The sequence below is a fragment of the Ranitomeya imitator genome, chromosome 9, assembly GCF_032444005.1.
Source record: "Ranitomeya imitator isolate aRanImi1 chromosome 9, aRanImi1.pri, whole genome shotgun sequence".
NCBI classification, from domain to species: Eukaryota; Metazoa; Chordata; class Amphibia; order Anura; family Dendrobatidae; genus Ranitomeya; species Ranitomeya imitator.
In genome coordinates, this window is record NC_091290.1 from 33432594 (window position 1) to 33453909 (window position 21316).

Genomic DNA, 21316 nt, shown 5'->3' on the forward strand with positions numbered 1-21316 from the left:
ATCGGAGCACAGAGCACGGACACGCGGCTCCCACTCGCAGCAGTGCAGGAGCCGAGGGTCAGTAGCATATTCCACCCGACGCTCTCGCATGGGATGTGATACATTAATTTGATTCTGGCCTTTGTAAAATAGTTTCGGCATAATGGTATTATTAGGTTAAGTTCACACTAGGCGTTTTTGCAGCATTTTTTAAATTCATTTTTTTAAAAGCAAATTTTCAGCTGCGTTTTACAGTACCAGAAAAGCCTATCAGATTTCAGAAACCTCATGCACACAGCTTGGGTTTTTTTGTCATCAGGATTTTGCGCTTTGAATGTTTTTTGAACAATGGAACATGTCACTTCTTTCAGCATTTTTCACCCATTGAAATTAATGGGCGGTACAAAACAGGAGCAAAAAGCACACAAAAATGCAGCAAAAACACTCAAAATGCAGCAAAAAAAACACAAAAATACAGCAAAAACACACAAAAATGCAGCAAAAAAGCATACAAAAATGCAGCAAAAACCACACGAAAAAAACAAGGAAAACCTGCTTTGCTTTTTTTCTGCAGCTTCTTTCCTACCAAGAGATTAGGTTTTTATGCAGAAAAAAAAAACGCTAAGTGTGAACATATCCGTACCTTTTGTGTGGCAACATTATGGCTAAGTCATTAACATTGATGGTTTGCAATTCTGGGGTCTTGGGTTCAAATCTCATCAAGGACATATGCAAGGAGTTTGCATACTCTCTCTGCCCCTGACTTGAGGGTTTTTTAAGTAACTTTTCTTTTTTTTGTCTTGTAATATTCGCTAAGGCTTAAGGTACCAAATTCATCAAAATGGTGCACACAGTTTATCATATATTTTTTCCTGTTTTTAGCCAATTGTGCTACTTTTTTGGGGGGGAAAAATACATCTTTTTCAAAATGTCACAAACAAATTGGACTTTTTGCTTAAGATACAGAAAATTACTCCAGAGGGGACTGGAGTAGAGTTATGCCAAATTTTGTGACTTTTTATAAAGTCATAAATAAAGAATCCACCGAAAACATCAAGAATCACTAAACTCTGCCTGCAATGCAGAAAATGGAAAAAACAAACAAACAGGTGAGTGCATGTAGAATAGGTAAAAAAAGGTGGAACTAGAATAATGATTTGGGTGCAAACAAAAAAAAACAGATGCAAAGGCAACGAAGAATCGGAGCCCCTGTGTCTATATGGGATTCCTCCAGGTTCTCCGGTTTCCTCCTACACCCCAAAGACAATACTGATAGGGAATTTAGCTGGTGAGCCCCAATGGGGACAGAGATGATGTCTGTAAAACTCTGGTGAATAAGTCTGCCGTCACACTAGCAGTATTTGGTCAGTATTTTACATCAGTATTTGTAAGCCAAAACCAGGAGTGGGTGATAAATGCAGAAGTGGTGACGTGTTTCTATTATAGCTTTTCCCTCTGATTGTTCTACTTCTAGTTTTGGCTTCCAAATACTGATCATATACTGAATGTGTGAACATGGCCTAATTGTTAGAGCACCTATAAAACCAATCACTGAAAATGCCACAGTGCAGGGTGATGCTCAGCAGGCTGAAGCACAGAGCTCTTGCCTGAGTGTGCACTTACCTATGTAAAGGCTCAATATGCAAATTGCCTCTTCGGAGAAGAAAAGAACTAGAACTCTGTTGTCACCTATTGGAAGAGGAGTCTATATCGACGCTAAATGACTTAGGATAAATGCAAAAAACACATACTCTATTTGCAGACACATGTTTTGGAGTATTTGCCCTTCCTCAGTGCAAAGCAAGAGATCTGATTTTGCTGTGTTTTGCTGTGTGAGAGGCTTCTGTTTGGGGTCTAAGATGTAATGTCTTTCCTGGTTGATAGTGACATGCCTGACATACCAGCGTAAGGAGACTTAAAGGTCTTGCAATGCTCCTCTGAGAAATTAAATATGCATATTGCCTCTTCAGAGAGGAAGATGACTAGAACTTTAGTGCCACCTACTGGAAATAGAACTCTTCAAAGTCAATATCGACCCTTTAACAAACTTTGCCACATGACTTAGGATAAAAGATAAACCAGATATACTGTTTGCAGACATGTATTTGGAGTGTTTGCCCCTCCTCAGTGCAAAGCAAGAGATCTGATTTGGCTGTTCAAGAGGCCTCTGACTGGGCCTAAGGTATAATGTCTCTCCTTGTGGAGCATGACGTGCTTTATATGCTGGTGTAAGGAGACTTATAGGCTTTGAAATGTTCCTCTGGGAAATAAAATAAGTAAAAGTAATCCTAAAAGTCAATATCAACACTTTTAAAAAGTCTTGCGAGATGACTTAAGATAAAAGCCAAACCAGATACTCTATTTGCAGACATGTGTTTTGGGGGTCCTTACCCTCCTCAGTACAAAGCAAGAGATCTGATTTGGCTGTACAAGAGACCTCTGACCGGGTCTAAGGTGTAATATCTCTCCTTGTGGAGAGTGACATGCCTGACCTGCAAGTGTAAGGAGACTTATAGGCTTTGCAATGCTCCTCTGGGAAATTAAATATGCAAATTGTCTATTCAGTGAGGAAGATGACTAGAACTTTAGTGCCACCTACTGGAATTAGCAATTCCGAAATTCAATATTGACACTTTATTGAGCTTTGCCAGATGACTCAAGATAAAAGCCAAACCAGATACTCTATTTGCAGACGTGTGTTTTGGGGGTGCTTACCCTCCTCAGTACAAAGCAAGAGATCTGATTTGGCTGTTGGGAAGCCACGCTCATGCCGAAGCATCAGCCTTCATAGTTGCACGAAACAAAGGGACTGTTGAGCGATCGGCGGGGGTCTGACGACTCAAATCCATACAGAACTACTACACATATTAGGTAGTACCCAATATTTAAACAAAAAATAAATGATAGATACTCTTTAAGTCCTTGACCTGACATAAAAATTAGACCTGTATGAAAGGAAGAACTATCTCTCCGTGGCAACATGATTGTTCCTGATGTTCCAGTTTAGTCATGATTTAAAGCAAAATGTGGGAAAAAAGAAGAAACTCAAAATGTATAAATGCCCATGCATCCGATATTTGTGGTCCCATTAAGGACTATAAGGTTCAAATTGTGGGCATAAGGATCATTGTGCGAGATCCCCGCCATTTTCAGGTTTTCACGCATTAAAATACTTATTAAATGAATTTGGCAACTAAGTATGGAAATGATAACTGCCTATAATTAATGCACATCTGGTTAATTTCTCAGTGTGAAATATAAGGCTATATTCACATTGAGCTTTTTTAGGAGTAGCAGCTTTTGGGAGGGGATCCACTCTTAAACCCACCAAACGCTTGGAAAACTATTTTAGGCCGGTTTCACACGTCATTGGCTCCGGTACGTGAGGTGACAGTTTCCTCACGTACCGGAGACACTGACTCACGTAGACACATTGAAATCATTGTGTCTCTGCACATATCAGCGTGTTTTCACGGACCGTGTGTCCGTGTGCAAAACACGGAGACATGTCAGTGTTCGTGGGAGCGCACGGATTACACGGACCCATTAAAGTCAATGGGTCCGTGTAAAACATGTACTGCACACGGACGCTGTCCGTGTGCAGTCCGTGTGCCGTGCAGGAGACAGCGCTACAGTAAGCGCTGTCCCCCCCCACGTGGTGCTGAAGCCGCGATTCATATCTTCTCTCCAGCAGCGTTCGCTGGAAAGAAGATATGAAAAATCCTTTTTTTTTTTTTTTTTCGTGTTTTAAATAAAGATCCCTGTCCCCACCCCCCTCCCATCCCCTGTGCGCCCGCCCGCTGTTAATAAAATACTCACCCGGCTCCCTCGCAGCTTCCTCTCAGCGCCAGCTTCTCCTGTATGAGTGGTCACGTGGGTCTGCCCATTACAGTCATGAATATGCGGCTCCACCCCTATGGGAGGTGGAGCCGCATATTCATGACTGTAATGGGCAGACCCACGTGACCGCTCATACAGGAGAAGCTGCGGCGAGGACAGGAGAAGCTGCGGCGAGGACAGGACGCTGCGAGGGAGCCGGGTGAGTATTTTATTAATAGCGGGGGGGGGGGGCGCACAGGGGGTGGGAGGGTGGTGGGGACAGGGATCTTTATTTAAAACACGAAAAAAACAAAAAAAAAGGATTTTTCATATCTTCTTTCCAGCGAACGCCGCTGGAGAGAAGATATGAATGGCGGCTTCAGCACCAGATGCAGGGGACAGCGCTTATCTCTAGCGCTGTCTCCTGCACGCTCCGTGTGGTACCCAGTCGGCACACGTGTGCCTCACGGATGGCCTACGTGAGCTCACGGACACGGATAACTCCGGTACCGATTTTTTCGGTACCGGAATTATCTAGATGTGTGAGACTGGCCTTATAGGAAATCCATTCTGCTGTTCATATCAGCTTTTGAGCATTTTTTTTCCTGAAGAGGTTTTTTAAAAAATTACTTATGGAAAAATAACGTGAACCTTTATGAAATTTGCTTCAAACTAGCCAAAAGCCAGCAAAATAAAAATATTGTCAATTAAAAGTCTGCAAAAACAAAGTTCCCCAAAACCTTCAAAACTGCTTCAGGAAAAGAAAATGCACCTGTAACAACTCTTCAAAAAAGGAGTGGCTTCTGATTTTAAAAAAAAGCTCAGTTTGTACACAACTTTAGGTGATGTTTTTTTCTGCAGCCAAAATCTCCTCTCTTGGCAGGAAAAATGCTGCGTTCAAAACAGCCATTTTTCAGCGTTTTTGCTGCATTTTTCTCTTTTTTTTGCAGCACTTTTGAGAGCAGTTTACGTGCGTACTTCACTACGGTACATGTTTAATAAAGTTAGTTTTTCACCAAAAAAGGCTTAAAAAACACTTAAAAATGCCATTGTGCTTTTTCAGAGTTTTCATCACTTTCTCATTGCTAAAAAAAATCACTGCAGATTTTTAAAAAAAATGCTGCAAAAAAGACAAGCCTGTGAGTAGATTTCTAAAATCTCATAGCTTTTGCTGATAGCCTAAAAAGCAGCTGTTAAAAAAAATTAGAAAAAAAAAAAGTTGCATGTGAACATAGCCTTAGGCTGCATTTACACTGGCCGATTGCGTCTGCTGTAAGCCAATAGGTGGCTGTTTAGTAGTCTATTAAGGTCGGCAGACTGCACTTCCATGTGCACAGAAGAATTATTTATCTGATCGCTCTGTGCTCATTTTCCTTGGCAGCACGTCTGGTCACGTTCACACTATCAATATTTGGTCAGTATTTTCCATCAGTATTTGTAAGCCAAAACCAGGATTTGTTGAAAAATTCAGAAGTGGTGGCGTGTTTCTATTATACTTTCCCTCTGATTTGTCCAGTCCTGGGTTTTGGCTTACAAATACTGATGTAAAATACTGACCAAATACTCAATGTGTGAACGTGGCCTACAGCATGATGTGAGGCCTACAGGGATTTTTAAGCAAGCTTAAAATTTATTTCACCTGATAAGCCAGCGTTTTGCTAGTTTGTTGGGTGATTGGCAACCTGCTTAGACAATCTGATATTCAGGAAAGGATCGTTCTTATGAAAGCTCATTCCGGACTATAAATCCACCCTAAAGTCCTCCATACACATTAGACTAATGTCAGTCGCTCCCGCCAAAATGAATGGGTTAGGCCGACACTCGCATGGAGGTGATGGTAAAGTGATTATTGAGGGAGATGTTGATCGGGCAAGTCCGATTTCGGACTGCCAATCACTTTGTTCTCCAGGAGATAAGTTGACGGCAGAGACGTCTGTAGAAGACTTTCTCATGGAGGACACAACCAAGCTCCTGTGTATGGGAGATGACTGGGCTTTTTTTTTTTGGAAGGCTGCATGAAGGACAGGGAGTAGTTCCTTTTCACTTTCACTTCATGGTGGTCAGGTGAAGTTTCTGTTCCATGAGGATTCCCACCACATAGTAGATCTCTTGAAATTGAGACAGGAAGAGCTTCTTGACCATTCTTTTCCAGAATGAAAATACCACCCTCACCCTACATCTTTAGGCATGGAGAACTACTTGATCCTATTAGCATTTTGATGAGACAGACTAGTGATTGAAAAAAAAAGAGATGGGCAGGAGGTGTGTGAATGAAAGGAGTCAGGGGGGCGCTACTGACTTCCTTTGTTTTGAAGTGATTTAGCTCCACAGGTAGCCGGTGTAGAGGTCATACATGGATTGAGGAAAAAGGGTGGAGATTTCTAGAAGGACAGGCCTATTTAAATGACCTGGTGGGTACATATCTAAATATCTCAGAGGATTGTTTCTCCAGGACACTTGGAGTCAACATTAGAAGACACACCCAGGGATTGGGGAGCACAAAACGCTTTTTTTTTTTTAGGGAGGCAGGACAGGTTTCTGTTCAACCAGGCCGAAGTCCAACTATGCTCAACAGAATCAAACTGGAAACGAAAGACCAGATGGACTGGAATTCTATGTACTCGGAGAACGAGGTAAGGTGCATTCCTTGGAATAAAATCACAAATATTAGTCAGGGACGCTATTCACTCAATGGTATTTCTATGCCAAAGCCAAGCGTGTCTCCAAAATGCAGAACAGGTTTTAATCATAGTTTTTATTTTTTTGTAAGGACTCGCTCAGTATTTTACATCAGTATTTGTAAGCCAAAACCAGGAATGGGTGAAAAATACAGAAGTAGTGATGTGTTTTTCTATTATACCTTTTTTTGTTTGTTCCACTCCCAATTTTTGGCTCACAAATACTGATGTAAAATAGTGACTGGCCTCCGTTCCCCACCTGGTTTAGACTTTGAACCACAATTCAAAAATACTGATGTGCGAATAAGCCCTTAGCTTAAGTTCCCACAATGAGTTTTTGACGCTGAATATTTTCACTGAGCAAAAAAAAAATGACAGGTCTTTAAAGTTCCGGCAAAGTGGTTGGGCTTCATTGAAATCTTCTTCTTTAATACCCAATTTTTTTTTGTTTAACCCTTGCGTGTATCAATAGTCTTGTCGGGAACTATCCAAAACTTTATTATTTGGGACATAAAAAAAAAAAATACAAACTACTAACTTTTTTTTAGCTACTGTAATGGGTACAAAAAAATCTGCAACATCAAATACTCCTTGTTGGAACATAGTCTTATCAATTAAGTTTTTTATGATTTGAAATGGTCTACTGTAGCGTTATATAGTAGGGAAGAGCAAAATTTATTAAAATATATGAATAATCTTTAGAATAAATGGGCTCCAAAGTGTGTATTTGTCTACAAAAGCTACATGGTATTGGGGTATGTTCACACTGCAGATTTTCAGAGTAATTTTTTTTTTCTTTTTTTTCCGGTCAGTATGAACCTAATGATTTCTATTTAAAATGATTTGCTGTTCAGACGTTTGAGCTTCAGGTTTTCAAAAGATGCCAAGCTTTTAAAAGAAGTGACCTGACCATGCGTCAGGCAATCTTTACAATACAAGTCAATGGGAAGGTAAAAATAAGACCCCCAGAAGATGCCTGGGCATCTTATTTGCTCCTTTCCCTAAGGTTTTCTTCATTGTTTGAGGCAGAAAAAATGTATTTTTTTTTTTTCTTGGTCATGAGTTGACTCAAAACAAAAGGAGTTTGCTTACAATTGTTGTGTGTCATTCAGGTCATGCCAGCCTTTGCCCACTTTAATGCCAGTTCTGATGCCCGGAACCCATTTGGCCAAGGCTGGAGTGACATGAGTTATATGTAGGGCATAACCATCTGTGTGTCCGCATTGCGAGATCAGTGGCCTAAAGTCGTTTAACCCTTTCAATAACGCCCTTCGGTGGGCACCTCACTTTAGAGTAATTTTGTTAATTAAAAAAATTGCTGAAACTAACTCCAGCATTGTCGCAGAACAATCGTTAATAAGATCGTCCTGTGCACATAGAATATATATTGTTCTTGGCAGCACATATAGGACAACGTGCTGCTCGGAATAATAACTTTTAAACTGGCTTAATAGCGTTTTAGGCAGAAGTTTATATGGCCTGACCATTGGACACCAGCGGTCTAGGGACGCTTATTCCCCAATTAACAGCCAGTCTAAATGCAGCAGTCTAGAATCTCTGGATTGGTTCTCATGGCAAATTTGCTCAGCTGCACTTGTTGATGACTCTTTGTTCGATTAGTAAAATATATTGGGGAGTAGCTGTAAATCCAAGTTCTTAATTGTGCATGTGAGGCCTTCAAAACCTGAATGTTCTTGCATGGACATGTAATAGATCTAGTCCTCCGCCTGATGATTTTTTTTTTTTCTCTACCGAGAAGACACTGGCCAAGTTATATGGTGCCTACAAATGCCAAGTTGTGGTGATTCTACAAGAATTTCTAACTGACCAGGACATACTATAGGTTTGTTGTAGGAAATGGTTGGGACATGGAATACACAGGACATTGCCTTCTATGTCTGGGTCTGAGAAGGTAAAGGACAGTAATTTAGCAAGTAATTAAACCTTATTGTTATTCCAATACCTTGTGTTTAGAAACTGCAAGTTCATTTGGTATGCCATTGCCAGAGAGAAGGAAGTGGGAGAAACTGTGAAGGGTCTAATCCTTTTATGCATATTAGCTAGCTGGCAGGAAAGATGTAGCCTACCTTGCAAAGTGACAAAAAAGCCCCCTCATAGACACATCACCCCAGCCATTATTAAAGGTATTTTCTAAACCTAAATCCATCAGACAAGAACATGTTTGATATCATTTTAGTCCATTCTCTTATATCTTTTATTTTTATTGAGAAGACCACCTAAAAATTACACTTATTATTGAATCAGATTGTCTCACTTTACATTCTATTGCTTTATTTCATTTAAGGTCTACTCTGGATTACACAACATGACTAATGGCCTCCAACCCACCTCCTTTATGTCTAGTGATGCCTCCACTGTAACGTCAAACATGACTTACATGAACAATACCATGGCAGCGCCCGTCAACAGCATCCAAAACAACCTTGTCTCTCTTGGCTCCTTGCCACATAATATGATAGGAACAATGACCTCTTCAGCATCGTCCTCTTCTTATCCACTTGACTATTGCCAAGGAGAGGCCGAATTTCAGAGAGATCCTCGAACCTACCGAAGGAATTACACTCATGCCAAGCCCCCTTACTCTTACATCTCGCTCATCACAATGGCCATTCAGCAATCCCCGAATAAGATGATGACGCTCAATGAGATTTACCAATGGATCATTGACCTCTTCCCCTATTACAGGCAGAACCAACAACGTTGGCAAAACTCCATCCGTCATTCATTATCATTCAACGACTGCTTTGTTAAGGTTCCACGTTCTCCAGAAAAACCTGGAAAAGGCTCTTATTGGACTCTCCATCCAGAATCTGGAAATATGTTTGAAAATGGCTGCTACTTGAGACGACAGAAGAGGTTCAAATGCGAAAGGTCCAAAATTGGGTCTTCAGACCAAGAAAAAAATGCTTGCAAGGTTGAAAATGAAGCGCGCTATGGTTTGCAAGAGGCTTCTAGTTCTTATGATGAGAATTCTTCATCTGAGTCTCCAAAAACTGTCTCAAACGTTGGTGAGAGAGACTCGTTGCTGCCAAACCTTCCACAATCTAATGGAGCCTCTCCAGCATGTATGAGCCCTGATTCAGAGCAAGGTGGGTCAAGCTCACAGCTCCTATATCCACTAAGCTTGTCTAATGATGGTTACCTCGGAATGGGAGAAGATCCACATCTGAAGCATGACCCTTTTCCCGGTAGACACCCATTTTCTATAACCCAACTGATGTCTTCTGAACAGGCTCAGACCTATTCCAGTAAAATGGATGTGTGTTCAACTGCTAATAACCTCGTCCACTATCCCAATTATACTACGGACTATCATAATAATATGGCGACAAAAAATGGAATGGACATGTCTACATCTCCCAATGACGGTTACTACCCAAACATGTATTCCAGGCCTATAGTCAGCTCTCTGTAATGTCATCTGCAGTTATGCTGGCTTTTTGGGGCTTTTTAAACTATTTTTAAAGGGAATGTGTTGTGATTTTAATGTTATTAATAATATAATAGTTATTGAATATTTTTAATACAAATTAAATGTACTGCTTTAACATTTTTATTTCTGGAGGGGGTGGGGTGCTGCCATTTTTTATTCGCTGGTGTGTAAATGTCTGAGCATGACACTTACACACCGCAAATATGGCAGCCCATGGGTATAGGAGACTGCAGTCAGTGTTTGACAGCATTGGCTGCCTCCAGCTGTGAACTAGGCACGGATTCTGCTCTTCTGGCTCAGTGTGACGCCTCATTCAAACGCCCATGCATTGGGCATCTGAAGGAGGCGCTATACGGACATGGCAGAACCGCGTATCTAATCTCATCATGTTTGAACCTCACACAGTGCCATGTATCTCATGCCCATGTGTGATCCAGCCCGCAGAGATGTGTCTAATCACAGTGCGAGACGCTCCCTGTATCCAGTCCCAGTGAGTGATACAGAGATGTGCATCTAATCCAAATGGGTGATGCACTCCCGGTATCTAATCCCATCTCGTGATGCAGCACCAACTAACAGAATCGACGCTGCTGGCCGTGCTCCTTCCACATCTCAGTATCACTTTGTAGTTACCAAGAAAATGGTGCCGCACTGGGATCCTAAACTTCTTCATCTCTTATCCTTTTGCAAACGCCCAAAAGGGGAGGAGAGGAGTGACATCACACACGTGAGCAGACCCCGCCCACATTTACTGTAGCCATAAAGTGAGCCAGCAGTACTCTAGGTTTTCATGGCAAACTTCATCAGCAGCTTCCCCTAGCCTAGCGTTTAAAAAATGTAAAATATCAATCTTTTTTTAATGGTATAAAATCTAAAAAAAAAAATAACATTTAGAAAAAAATAAAGCATGAAAATGTAAGTATTAAAATTGTTTTTTTTTTTTTATGGCACATTCCATTTTTAGGGGGTTTGTCGGGGCATACTGTATTGATGTCCTATCTGCTGGATAGGTCATTAGTAGCAGATCGGTGGGAGTCCGACACCTGGCGCCCCTACCGATCTGCTGGTTTCGGCGCTGGCCAGATGTAAACACTATAAACAGCTGCTGAGCACAGCTCCATAAATGTAGCGGCCGCCAGTGGCTCTTGCAGCACAGCGTCTGTGCAAAAGAATAGGAGCTGTGCTTCCGCAGCCGGCAGCGACCGCTACACTTTGAATAAGGCAGCACTTGGCAGTTGTGGCCAATGTGTCTCTTTACATATGGCTGGAGCAAAAGAAAAAGAAGGAAAAATAAAAACCCAGCAGATCAATGGGACCCCCCATTTCACTAGATAGGTCCTCAATACCGAATGCTTGGGGACCACCCCCCCTCCCCCCCCCCCATTTTAATTTATCCTACACATTTCTGCAAGACTCCAGTCTGCCAGCTTTGTAGAAACCCTAACTTTTAAAGACCGCTACCATAATTTCTTCATTTACAATTGAGATTAGGGTAATAACTTTGTAGTATTTTATGCTTGTCTCTAATACATACTTTGCTGATAATGGTGTTTAATGGTTTTAGTATTTGCTCTAAGACACCAGACAATGTTGACACAGACATTTCGAGTCAGCGCTTTTTGCCTTTTATAAAGTTTCTATGTACCTGATAGCGATCTGTGAGCGACTGCTGAAAATCAACATTTCCTACCACGGGAAGCAACATTTTAATGTTTGGAACTTTACAAATGGAAGATTTTTCACAAATCTTAACAACTTTAAAGTGTCTAAAATTTATAATGCTGGAACTGCCCAAATGACTGAGTGCCAATGTACTGGAGGATTAAGCCAGACTCAAGATTTTCTAAATCTTTGCAATTTTTTTTCCTCTTTTTAAATATGTATATAAAATGTGACATTTTTGCTTTTTTTTCATTTAATTTTGGAAAACTTGTTTGATATTGAACTTTGTTGATATTTTACATGTATCCTGTTTTTTTCATTTTCGTGTTTGTTTTGTTTTTTTTGAATATTAATATATTTTGCATAATTAAAACTGCTGTGTCTGTTCTTTAAATACAATTAAGTTCCAGTAATATCTGACAGGGGGAGGAAATGACGAATCTGGGTCTTATAGCTCTGCCAAACCTGAAGGGAAAACTACAGCTGCAGAATTCTGCTGCTTAGAGATTGTCCACCACTTTAACAATGGCTTAACCTTAGGATGTGTCATCCATGTCTGATCTGTAGGGGTGCGACATCCAGCACTTTGGGTGTTCTCTGTGCCGACTGGAAGTGCTCAGTTATGGAGCTGTAGAAGGTGCCACCTCCATGTACTGCACATCTGCCCCCTATTTAGATCACTGTGGGGCAGCTCCGTAATTGAGCGCTTCTGGCCGGCACCAAGAACAGCTGATGGGCAAGAGTGATAGGTGTCACACCTCCACCGAACACACATTGATGCCCTATCCTAAGGATAGGGCATCAATGATAAAGTAGTGGACAACCTCTCATAAGGTCCCCAAACACATTCAACTAACAGGTTGAAACTGCAGTTATTGGCCCAATCGGTCTATAGTCTGTGTATGGGGCCTTCTGCCTCTTCCTTGTTAGCTTTTTCCTGCCTCAAAATAATTAACATTTCTGATTTTTGGACTGCCGATCCTTTTTTGTTCTCTAGGACAGAGGTGTCAAACTGCATTCCTCGAGGGCCGCAAACAGGTCATGTTTTCAGGATTTCCTTGTCTTGCACAGGTGATAATTTAATCACCTGCACAGAATGATTCCAGCACCTTGTGCAATACAAGGAAATCCTGAAAACATGACCTGTTTGCAGCCCTCGAGGATTGCAGTTTGACACCCCTGCTCTAGGAGATAAGTCACTGGCAGCAGCTCTTTAATAGAACACAGGAGCGCTCAGCCGAACAAGAGTGGGTTTAATCCTGCAGGGGGTTGGACACTATGACCCTTGAGGTCCCTTCGGCTCTAACATTCTATGGGTTGTATTTTTGCTGTATATTGTAGACTGTATGTAGAACTAAATAAACACTAGACAGGGATATTTAGGTGTGTTGCAGTATTATTTGGACACTAAGAGGCCGATTCATTAAAGACTGGTGTAGGGCACACCAATCGTAATGATGGGTTCACTGGAGCACAATGCACTGACTTAGGAGGCGCATGCCACTTAATTAATTTGGCACATCTTGGGTGGGTGCATTGCCAGAAATGCTACTCCTGGCAAGGACACTGGGATTTTATTTAATTGGGTGTGGTTACACCTGACCCACCCATTTCGGCAGAGCTTTTTGAAACAGGCGTGAATGCGACAAGTCACAAATTTTGCACCACCCACCCGTTGTACAAAAATTTTACTCTTCAATGGCCCTGCGCTAGCTTTCTAGTTCAAACATTTTTATGAATCGGCCCCTATTGTACCAGTTTTTATTGGGCACAGAATAAAGGTATTGTGCATGTGTGATATAAGGCAGTGTTTTGACCCTATATGGTAATAGTATTTTGTGTGTATATTTATTATTTAGGGATACCCTACGTTTGCAGAAATAACTTTAGAAAAAAAAACAATAGTTTGTAAAAAGGGAATATGGCACCCCACACCATAATCATGGGAGTAGGAAGAGTGTGACGTACCCTAGTGAAGATGCCTTAATGGCTTTACCCATGTTACATTAATTTGGTGGTGGAACCAACGGTATGACTCTCAAATATCCCAAGAGCCATTTTTTCAACACAACAATGCCAGGCGGCATCCTGCTGGTGCTACTATGAGCAGCCTGCGTGGCCTAACTGTGCTACCATATGGCCTGCAGCATCCCCAGACTTGTCTCCTATTGAGCACATCTGGGAGGCGATTACGCAGGGAGCTGCCAGCAGCAGATCTTGATGATTTGCAAAAATGTGTTCCCCCATAGCAGAACATTCCTCAGATGACCATTAGTCACCTCACTGATGGCAGCCAAGATGTGTAAGTGTTGGGATTTTGGCGTGTGGCGCTACACCATACTGAATAAACTGAGGTGTTTTTTTTTAGGTTTCCATCTTGTGATTTCCATAATTCCATCGTTTTTCCTTCTTGATATTGCAATTTCAATGGTAAAATTTAATTAAATGGTTTTCTAGACTAAAGACTTCATTGTTTTGCTTCTACTTAGGGCAGGTGCATATGACTGATTTCTTTCCATCTTAGAAAACTGGTCCGATTTATGCTATGCGATCCGATTTAGGAACAAAAGGCAAAAAAACAAAAACATTCCTCCACCTTCTCAAAACCACAGATAGAGCTCATCTGGTTGAAATGGTTGTCTGCACAATCCCTAGTAATGGTGCTATTGCTATTAATCTGGGAGAGCCCTAAGTGGCAACTTTGGTTGACCCTGAGTAGCACTACTAATTTTTGCTTGTACTATGTGAGTAGGATTACTTGGCGCGGGTCACTATGTGTTTGGTGTTTTCAGGAACTCTATGCGCATCTTTGCATTGGTATTATGGCAGCAACACCTGGACCTCCAATGATTTAACTCAATTACTTAGAACAAAATAGCTCCTTTTATAGTGGTTTGTCAAGTTTAATAATGAAACAAAATCATGCAAAATAGCTGTGATCTGTGGAGGCTTTCTGTAGTGCAAATTTTAGAGTGACAACTGCAGTCCACAAACGTGCACTTAAATGCATGTAACTCGGGTAATAATCAGGACTGCACCAGTACCTGAAAATTATAATGTGGAACGTTAGAGAAACAACATGGACAATACTGTCTTTTTTTTTTTTTTTTTTTCTTAAGACATGAATGTACTTAAAATTAGAAAATGGTAGCATATTCCCCTTCCAGTGCCCCCAATGGATCCATTGCATGCTCCTCTGGAGATCTGTGCCAGCTCCAAATATTGTTTGGAAGTCGGGAGGATCACTGCAGCAGGTGACCTTCTAGTCCCGCTATTGGAGAAACCTCAAGTCTGGGGCACAACTATGCTGGAATTGGGCTATGAAACTATTTTATTTTAAGAGCATCCATGTCTTATTATTATTATTTTTTTTTTTTTTTCTTTCAGAAATTGGACAACCCCTTTTTATGTGGAGGGTTCCTGCTCAGAGGTTTGGTTAGTTTTCTCAAATGATTCATGGGCATTGTTGGTGCCCAAGATCAAGGTCTCCGGCCCCAGATCTCTAGCGAAAGACACTTTTCGAATGTATCGGTGACAAAATGACAGTGATATAGTTGGGTCCCGTTGTAGGTCTCTAGCCTTCCGCTCTTTCTTGTAGCCTGCAGACTTACAAGATGTCCTAGAGGCGGTGGCACGATGATATTAGTGCAGGCTGAGCTGGTTTGCTCTTGTGTGGAAGGGGAGAAGAGGTCTCGGTGGCTGTCTACTCCAGGGAAAAAGGATTGTGTGAGTCTAAACTTTATTTTCTGTAGGGGTTGAGGCACTTTGAGGGGATTATTAGAAAAAGGTCACTTTTGGGGGCATAATTATAGAAGGTGATAGCAAAGGCATATTATTATTATTATTGGAAAGGGCATTCTAGGGGGATTATTAGAGAAGGGGCTAGTAAGGATGCATTATTACTGGAGAGGGCACTTCTCTCTTCATACAGGTAAACATATCATTCATTCTCTGAGCTGAACTATCCTGCATGTCTATTGCTCCAGTCCCTGACAGCAAGCAGCTTGGATGGTAAACATATCATTCATTCTCTGAGCTGAACTATCCTGCATGTCTATTGCTCCAGTCCCTGACAGCAAGCAGCTTGGATGGTATCTGAGTCATTCTATCTTCAGCATTGAATCCTGCATGTATCTATATATGTTAGTCATCCTATTATGCATTTGTTTGTGTTTATAGATATTTAACTCACTTTTGCATGTCCTTACTCAGAGAGATCACATAACTGTTTCAAAGCGGTTTATGATCCATGTAGGCCTGGACATTTGTTTATCTGATCACTACATTTATTGTGTCCTGTTGTCTCAACTGAGTTAGATTGATTGCTAACGAGCTTTAACACAAAAAAAAAAGGAAGATCTAAGGGCTAGCCTTCTATAAATGTAGACTTAGCTTGGGGATGCATTCATGCAGGGGTGCATTCGTGCACTTGTATTCGTGTATTTTTATTCAAAGTACTTTTTTTTCTAAGTACTCGGCAGTTATAACATGGCAGAATATAATCAAGCATCTCTTCTCTCTTCATACCTTCATGCCTTACACTATAGCTGGTCCGAATAACTAAAGCAATTGTTACCATCCACCTCTCGTGTCTCCCCTTTTCCCCATAGTTTGTAAGCTTGCGAGCAGGGCCCTCACTCCTCCTGGTATCTGTTTTGAACTGTATTTCTGTTATGCTGTAATGTCTATTGTCTGTACAAGTCCCCTCTATAATTTGTAAAGCGCTGCGGAATATGTTGGCGCTATATAAATAAAATTATTATTATTATTATTATTATCTAGGGATATTATTATTATTGGAGGGGGTAATCTGGAGCCATTATTACCAGAGGGAGCATTCTGGGGCATTATTAATGGTGAGGGGTACTCTGAGGTCATTACAAGAGGATGTAATCTGAAGCATTATTACTGGAAAGGGTAATCTGGATGCATTATTATTGGAGGAGCACTCTAGGTGCATCATTACCGGAGGGGGAACTTTGGGAACATTTTTTATGATGGAGTCACATTGTTACTGAAGGGACACTCTTGGGGGGGAGTAATCAAGGGGCACTATAACTGGAGAGGAAACAGCGGGGGCACTATTACGAAAGGAGAAAATCAGGGGGATTATACCTGGTTGGTGTACTCTGGGAGCATTATTACTGGATGGGGCAATCGGGGGGCATTACTACTGGAGTTAGTTTTCCTGGGGGCATTATTACTTGAGGAGTCAGTTTTATAGGCATTAGTAGGGAAATCAAGGGGCATTACACTTAGAGGGGGTAGTAACGGGGCATTATTGCAAAACGAGGTAATAAGGGGCATTATACTTAGAGGGGGTAGTAATGGGGCATTATACTTAGAGGGGGTAGTAATGGGGCATTATTGCAAAATGAGGTAATAAGGGGCATTATACTTAGAGGGGGTAGTAATGGGGCATTATTGCAAAACAAGGTAATAAAGGGCATTATACTTAGAGGGGGTAGTAATGGGGCATTATACTTAGAGGGGGTAGTAATGGGGCATTATTGCAAAATGAGGTAATAAGGGGCATTATACTTAAAGGGGGTAGTAATGGGGCATTATTGCAAAACGGGGCATTTGTACTGAGTGGGCACTGGGGAATTTTTACTCAGCGCATTATTCCTGGAGAGGGAATTCTGCAGACATTGTTACTATCGGGGATAATTACTACTGGAGAGGGCACTCCTGGGGCATTATTATTGGATATTGTAATTAATGTAATCACCTATATGGTTTCCAGAGTGGGTATCTATGACTATATGGTCACTGTATGTATAAATCCAGCTTTATAGAATATTTCTTGTTGTGAAGTAGAGACCACAACTGTGATTATTGTGAGCGATTACATAATTGTAAGCATCGTTGTAAAAAGTTCATGTAAAAATGAAATAACTAAGTAATAAAATAAAACTGGTTCGCAGACTTTGCAAAAAGCGAGCACAAACACCTTGTGTGATCCTGGCCTAAAAGAAATTTGCAATAGTATCAGGAATGCTATTCGGGGTAAAGGTTTTCTAAGTTTATTTAGCATTAGTTTATTTTAGGCTCCTCCAGCAGCGACCGCCATTGTTTGCTCCATGTCGCGCTGAGTTCACTTTGTTTGCTATTCCAGAAGCAGGACCTTCTGAACTTCATTCCCCCTGGTGCCTTGTTAGAGGAGCTGGCCCTGCGCTGTCACCCTCCTGTTAGATTTTATACAGGGCGACAATCATCCTGAGCAAACAAAGCGTTTAAACAGGTGTAACCTATGTGTACTGGGGGAGGTGGCACCGAAAAGGACAAGATGTCGGAGGCTAAATACAAAATGGCAATAAAAGTAAAGGCTTTTTTAGCACAGGAAACAATTTGTCGTTTTTTTTGGGGGGGGGGGGGGGGGTTATTTACAGTTTGGTTTGCAGATTACTAAGAATACTTGCAACCTGACACATGAAATCTCTCAAAAAATGAAATTTTAAAAGTTTGTTTTTCTAAAGCTATCATTGCATAAATCATTGGATAGGACTGTAGCGCCGGGATTATCAACCCTCACATATCTGCATAGCTGTAATTTGGAAGTCTACAGGATTCTTCTGCATATTTTAAGCTTTAAGGGGGAATAACCCCCAAAATAGCAGCAATGGAGTGTAACAAGGCAGCACATGGCGGCCCTGTGACTCCATAATACGGAGGGGCAGGGATTCCATGAGACCCTGGATATCTTTCTATTAGTGATGAACGAGTTTCCTTGGATAAGGTGTTATATAAGGTGTTATCTGAGCATGCTCCTTTGCTAATCGAGTGTCTTCGGCGTGCTTGAATAATACGTTCGAGTCTCCGTGCCTGCATGTCTTGTGACTATTAGACAGCCGCAACACATGCAAGGATTGCCTAACAAACATACAATCCCTGCTTGCGTTGTGACTGTTGAAAAGCCACGAGACATGCAGCAGCGAGGACTTGAACATATTTTTCGAACACGCCGAAGTCACTCGATTAGCATCTGAGCATGCTCAGATAACACCTTATCCAAGCATGTTTGCTCATCGCTAGTAGGCTACATCCCCACGGTTACTATTGGGCAGCGCTTTGGATGCAGCACATGTCTGCTCCATCCAAAGCGCTGCCGGCTATTGAACGCAGGTGATTCCGCATGTGTTATTTGAACCATGTGGAATCACTGCATCCAATACATTGTACTGTGATATTCATCTTGCGGAGACTGAGCGTCTTCGCAATATAAACAGACATGCTGCAATCTGGAAAGAAATTTTGGTTTTTGCAGCAAGGATTGTAAGGCCATAATCACTGCCTAAATGCCTCTATTGCACTATTCCTACTCCAACAGCTAGCTACACACGAATTGCAGATAAGAGGGGTATTCTTGGACAGTACAATTTGTTAAAATTGTCCCTGGAAGGACTTTTGCTTGTACGTGGCGGCAGCACCAAGGACTGTAACGCAATGAACCCTGCCTAAATGCCTCTAGTACACTATCCCTACTCCGGCATCTAACCCTACACTAATTGCAGCGGTATTATTAGAGAATAGAATCTATTTGGATTAGCCCTAAAAAGGGCTGTTGTTTTAATGTTGCAGCAGAAGGTACTGTAATGTTATAACACACTGTTCCTTCTGCAGCAGAAACTCCCCCGACACTATTACCGGGTACAATGCGCCCAGCATGGCATCACCAGGTCTTATAAAACCCGATGACGCTATGTAGCCGGCCAATCACAGTCATGTCAGTAGCCAACATGGCAATGTTTAACCCTGCTGTGGAACCATGAGAAAAATCACTGCTTTGGTACCAGGGGGTCTATATGACCCCAGGCTCAAAATCGTCATATTTCATTAAAATGAACATGCTGGCTGTTCAGAATAATCAGTTTTTTTTCTGTCATCATTTCAGAACACAGTTATGAAATCAAACGTAACTCTGAAGTGATTTATTTGTCATCATCAAACACAAACTGAAATTTATACCAAAATGCTTTACTAATAAGTAAAAGTATTCAATTAAAAAAAAAGCACAATAACTGCAACTGTGTGGATTTTAGTAAAAACATAATGACAGCGAACGATCTGGCAATAAATTTAACCCTTGCATTCACTGCACGTCATAGTGCCATGTTCTTCACCAAGGAACTTTTTGCAGTCATTGCAAACAAATCTCGTCTTTTTGTCCTTCGATCGAGGACAAACACAGCACCGTTTGCGCTGTCCTGTAACACTGCTGGTGTCATTTGGAAGTGATTAGCCATTGTTAATTTACAATTATATTACAAAACCTGTGACTAAATAGAATATATATAAAAAAAAAAAGTCAGACAATAAAGGTACTATGGGGTCAGGAGAGTCCCAAACACGGAAAATTAAAAATAACCTTGAAACAAAATTGAAAAACAAGTTCAAAATATCATCAACATAAGCAGAAATATATTACTTGAAAATACAAAGAAGGTCAATGTCTGAGATTGACCAGTTTTAGAAATATTTCAATTTATTCGGCGCTGGGGTCTATATGACCCCATGGTTCCACAGCAGGGTTAACCCCTTACCGGCATCAGACGTACTATACCGTCCGACGCCGGCTCCCCTGCTTTGATGCAGGGCTCCGCGGTGAGCCCGCACCAAAGCCGGGACATGTCAGCTGTTTTGAACAGCTGACATGTGCCCGTAATAGGCGCGGGCAGAATCGCGATCTGCCCGCACCTATTAACTAGTTAAATGCCGCTGTCAAACGCAGACAGCGGCATTTAACTACCGCTTCCGGCCGGGCGGCCGGAAATGACGTCATCGCCGACCCCCGTCACATGATCGGGGGTCGGCGATGCGTCTGGATGGTAACCATAGAGGTCCTAGAGACCTCTATGGTTACTGATCGCCGGTGGCTGTGAGCGCCACCCTGTGGTCGGCGCTCACAGCACACCTCCATTTCTGCTATATAGCAGCGATCAGCAGATCGCTGCTATGTAGCAGAGCCGATCGGGTTGTGCCTGCTTCTAGCCTCTCATGGAGGCTATTGAAGCATGGCAAAAGTAAAAAAAAAAATGTGAAAAAAATAAAAAAAACATAAAAGTTTAAATCACCCCCCTTTCGCCCCAATCAAAATAAATAAAAAAAAATCAAATCTACGCATATTTGGTATCGCCGCGCTCAGAATCGCCCGATCTATCAATTAAAAAAAAGTATTAACCTGATCGCTAAACAGCGTAGCGGGAAAAAAATTCGAAACGCCAGAATTACGTTTTTTTGGTCGCCGCGACATTGCATTAAAATGCAATAACGGGCGATCAAAAGAACGTATCTGCACCGAAATGCTATCATTAAAAACGTCATCTCGGCACGCAAAAAATAAGCCTTCACCCGACCCCAGATCATGAAAAATGGAGACGCTACGAGTATCGGAAAATGGCGCAATTTTTTTTTTTTTTTTTAGCAAAGTTTGGAATTTTTTTTCACCACTTAGATAAAAAATAACCTAGTCATGTTAGGTGTCTATGAACTCGTACTGACCTGGAGAATCATAATGGCAGGTCATTTTTAGCATTTAGTGAACCTAGCAAAAAAGCCAAACAAAAAACCAATGTGGGTTTGCACTTTTTTTGCAATTTCACCGCACTTGGAATTTTTTTCCCGTTTTCTAGTACACGACATGCTAAAACCAATGATGTCGTTCAAAAGTACAACTCGTCCCGCAAAAAATAAGCCCTCACATGGCCAAATTGACGGAAAAAAT

General features: G+C 41.5%; 1 protein-coding gene across 1 annotated transcript; it reads left to right on the forward strand.

Moving 5' to 3' along the window:
* The first annotated feature begins 6362 nt into the window (after positions 1 to 6362).
* LOC138649023 (forkhead box protein A4-B-like) lies at positions 6363 to 9919 on the forward strand. The gene is made up of 2 exons (XM_069739101.1): positions 6363 to 6431; positions 8782 to 9919. The coding sequence occupies exons 1-2, from the start codon at positions 6363 to 6365 to the stop codon at positions 9910 to 9912; spliced, it is 1200 nt and encodes a 399-aa protein (XP_069595202.1). The 3' UTR covers positions 9913 to 9919.
* The last annotated feature ends 11397 nt before the right edge of the window (positions 9920 to 21316 follow it).

What these genes read in the sequence shown, in the direction of transcription:
- LOC138649023 (XM_069739101.1), top strand. Translation starts at nt 6,363, where the DNA reads ATGCTCAACAGAATCAAACTGGAAACGAAAGACCAGATGGACTGGAAT. An exon ending in CTATGTACTCGGAGAACGAG is followed by an intron (nt 6,432 to 8,781) that starts GTAAGGTGCATT and finishes ATTTCATTTAAG; the next exon opens with GTCTACTCTGGATTACACAA.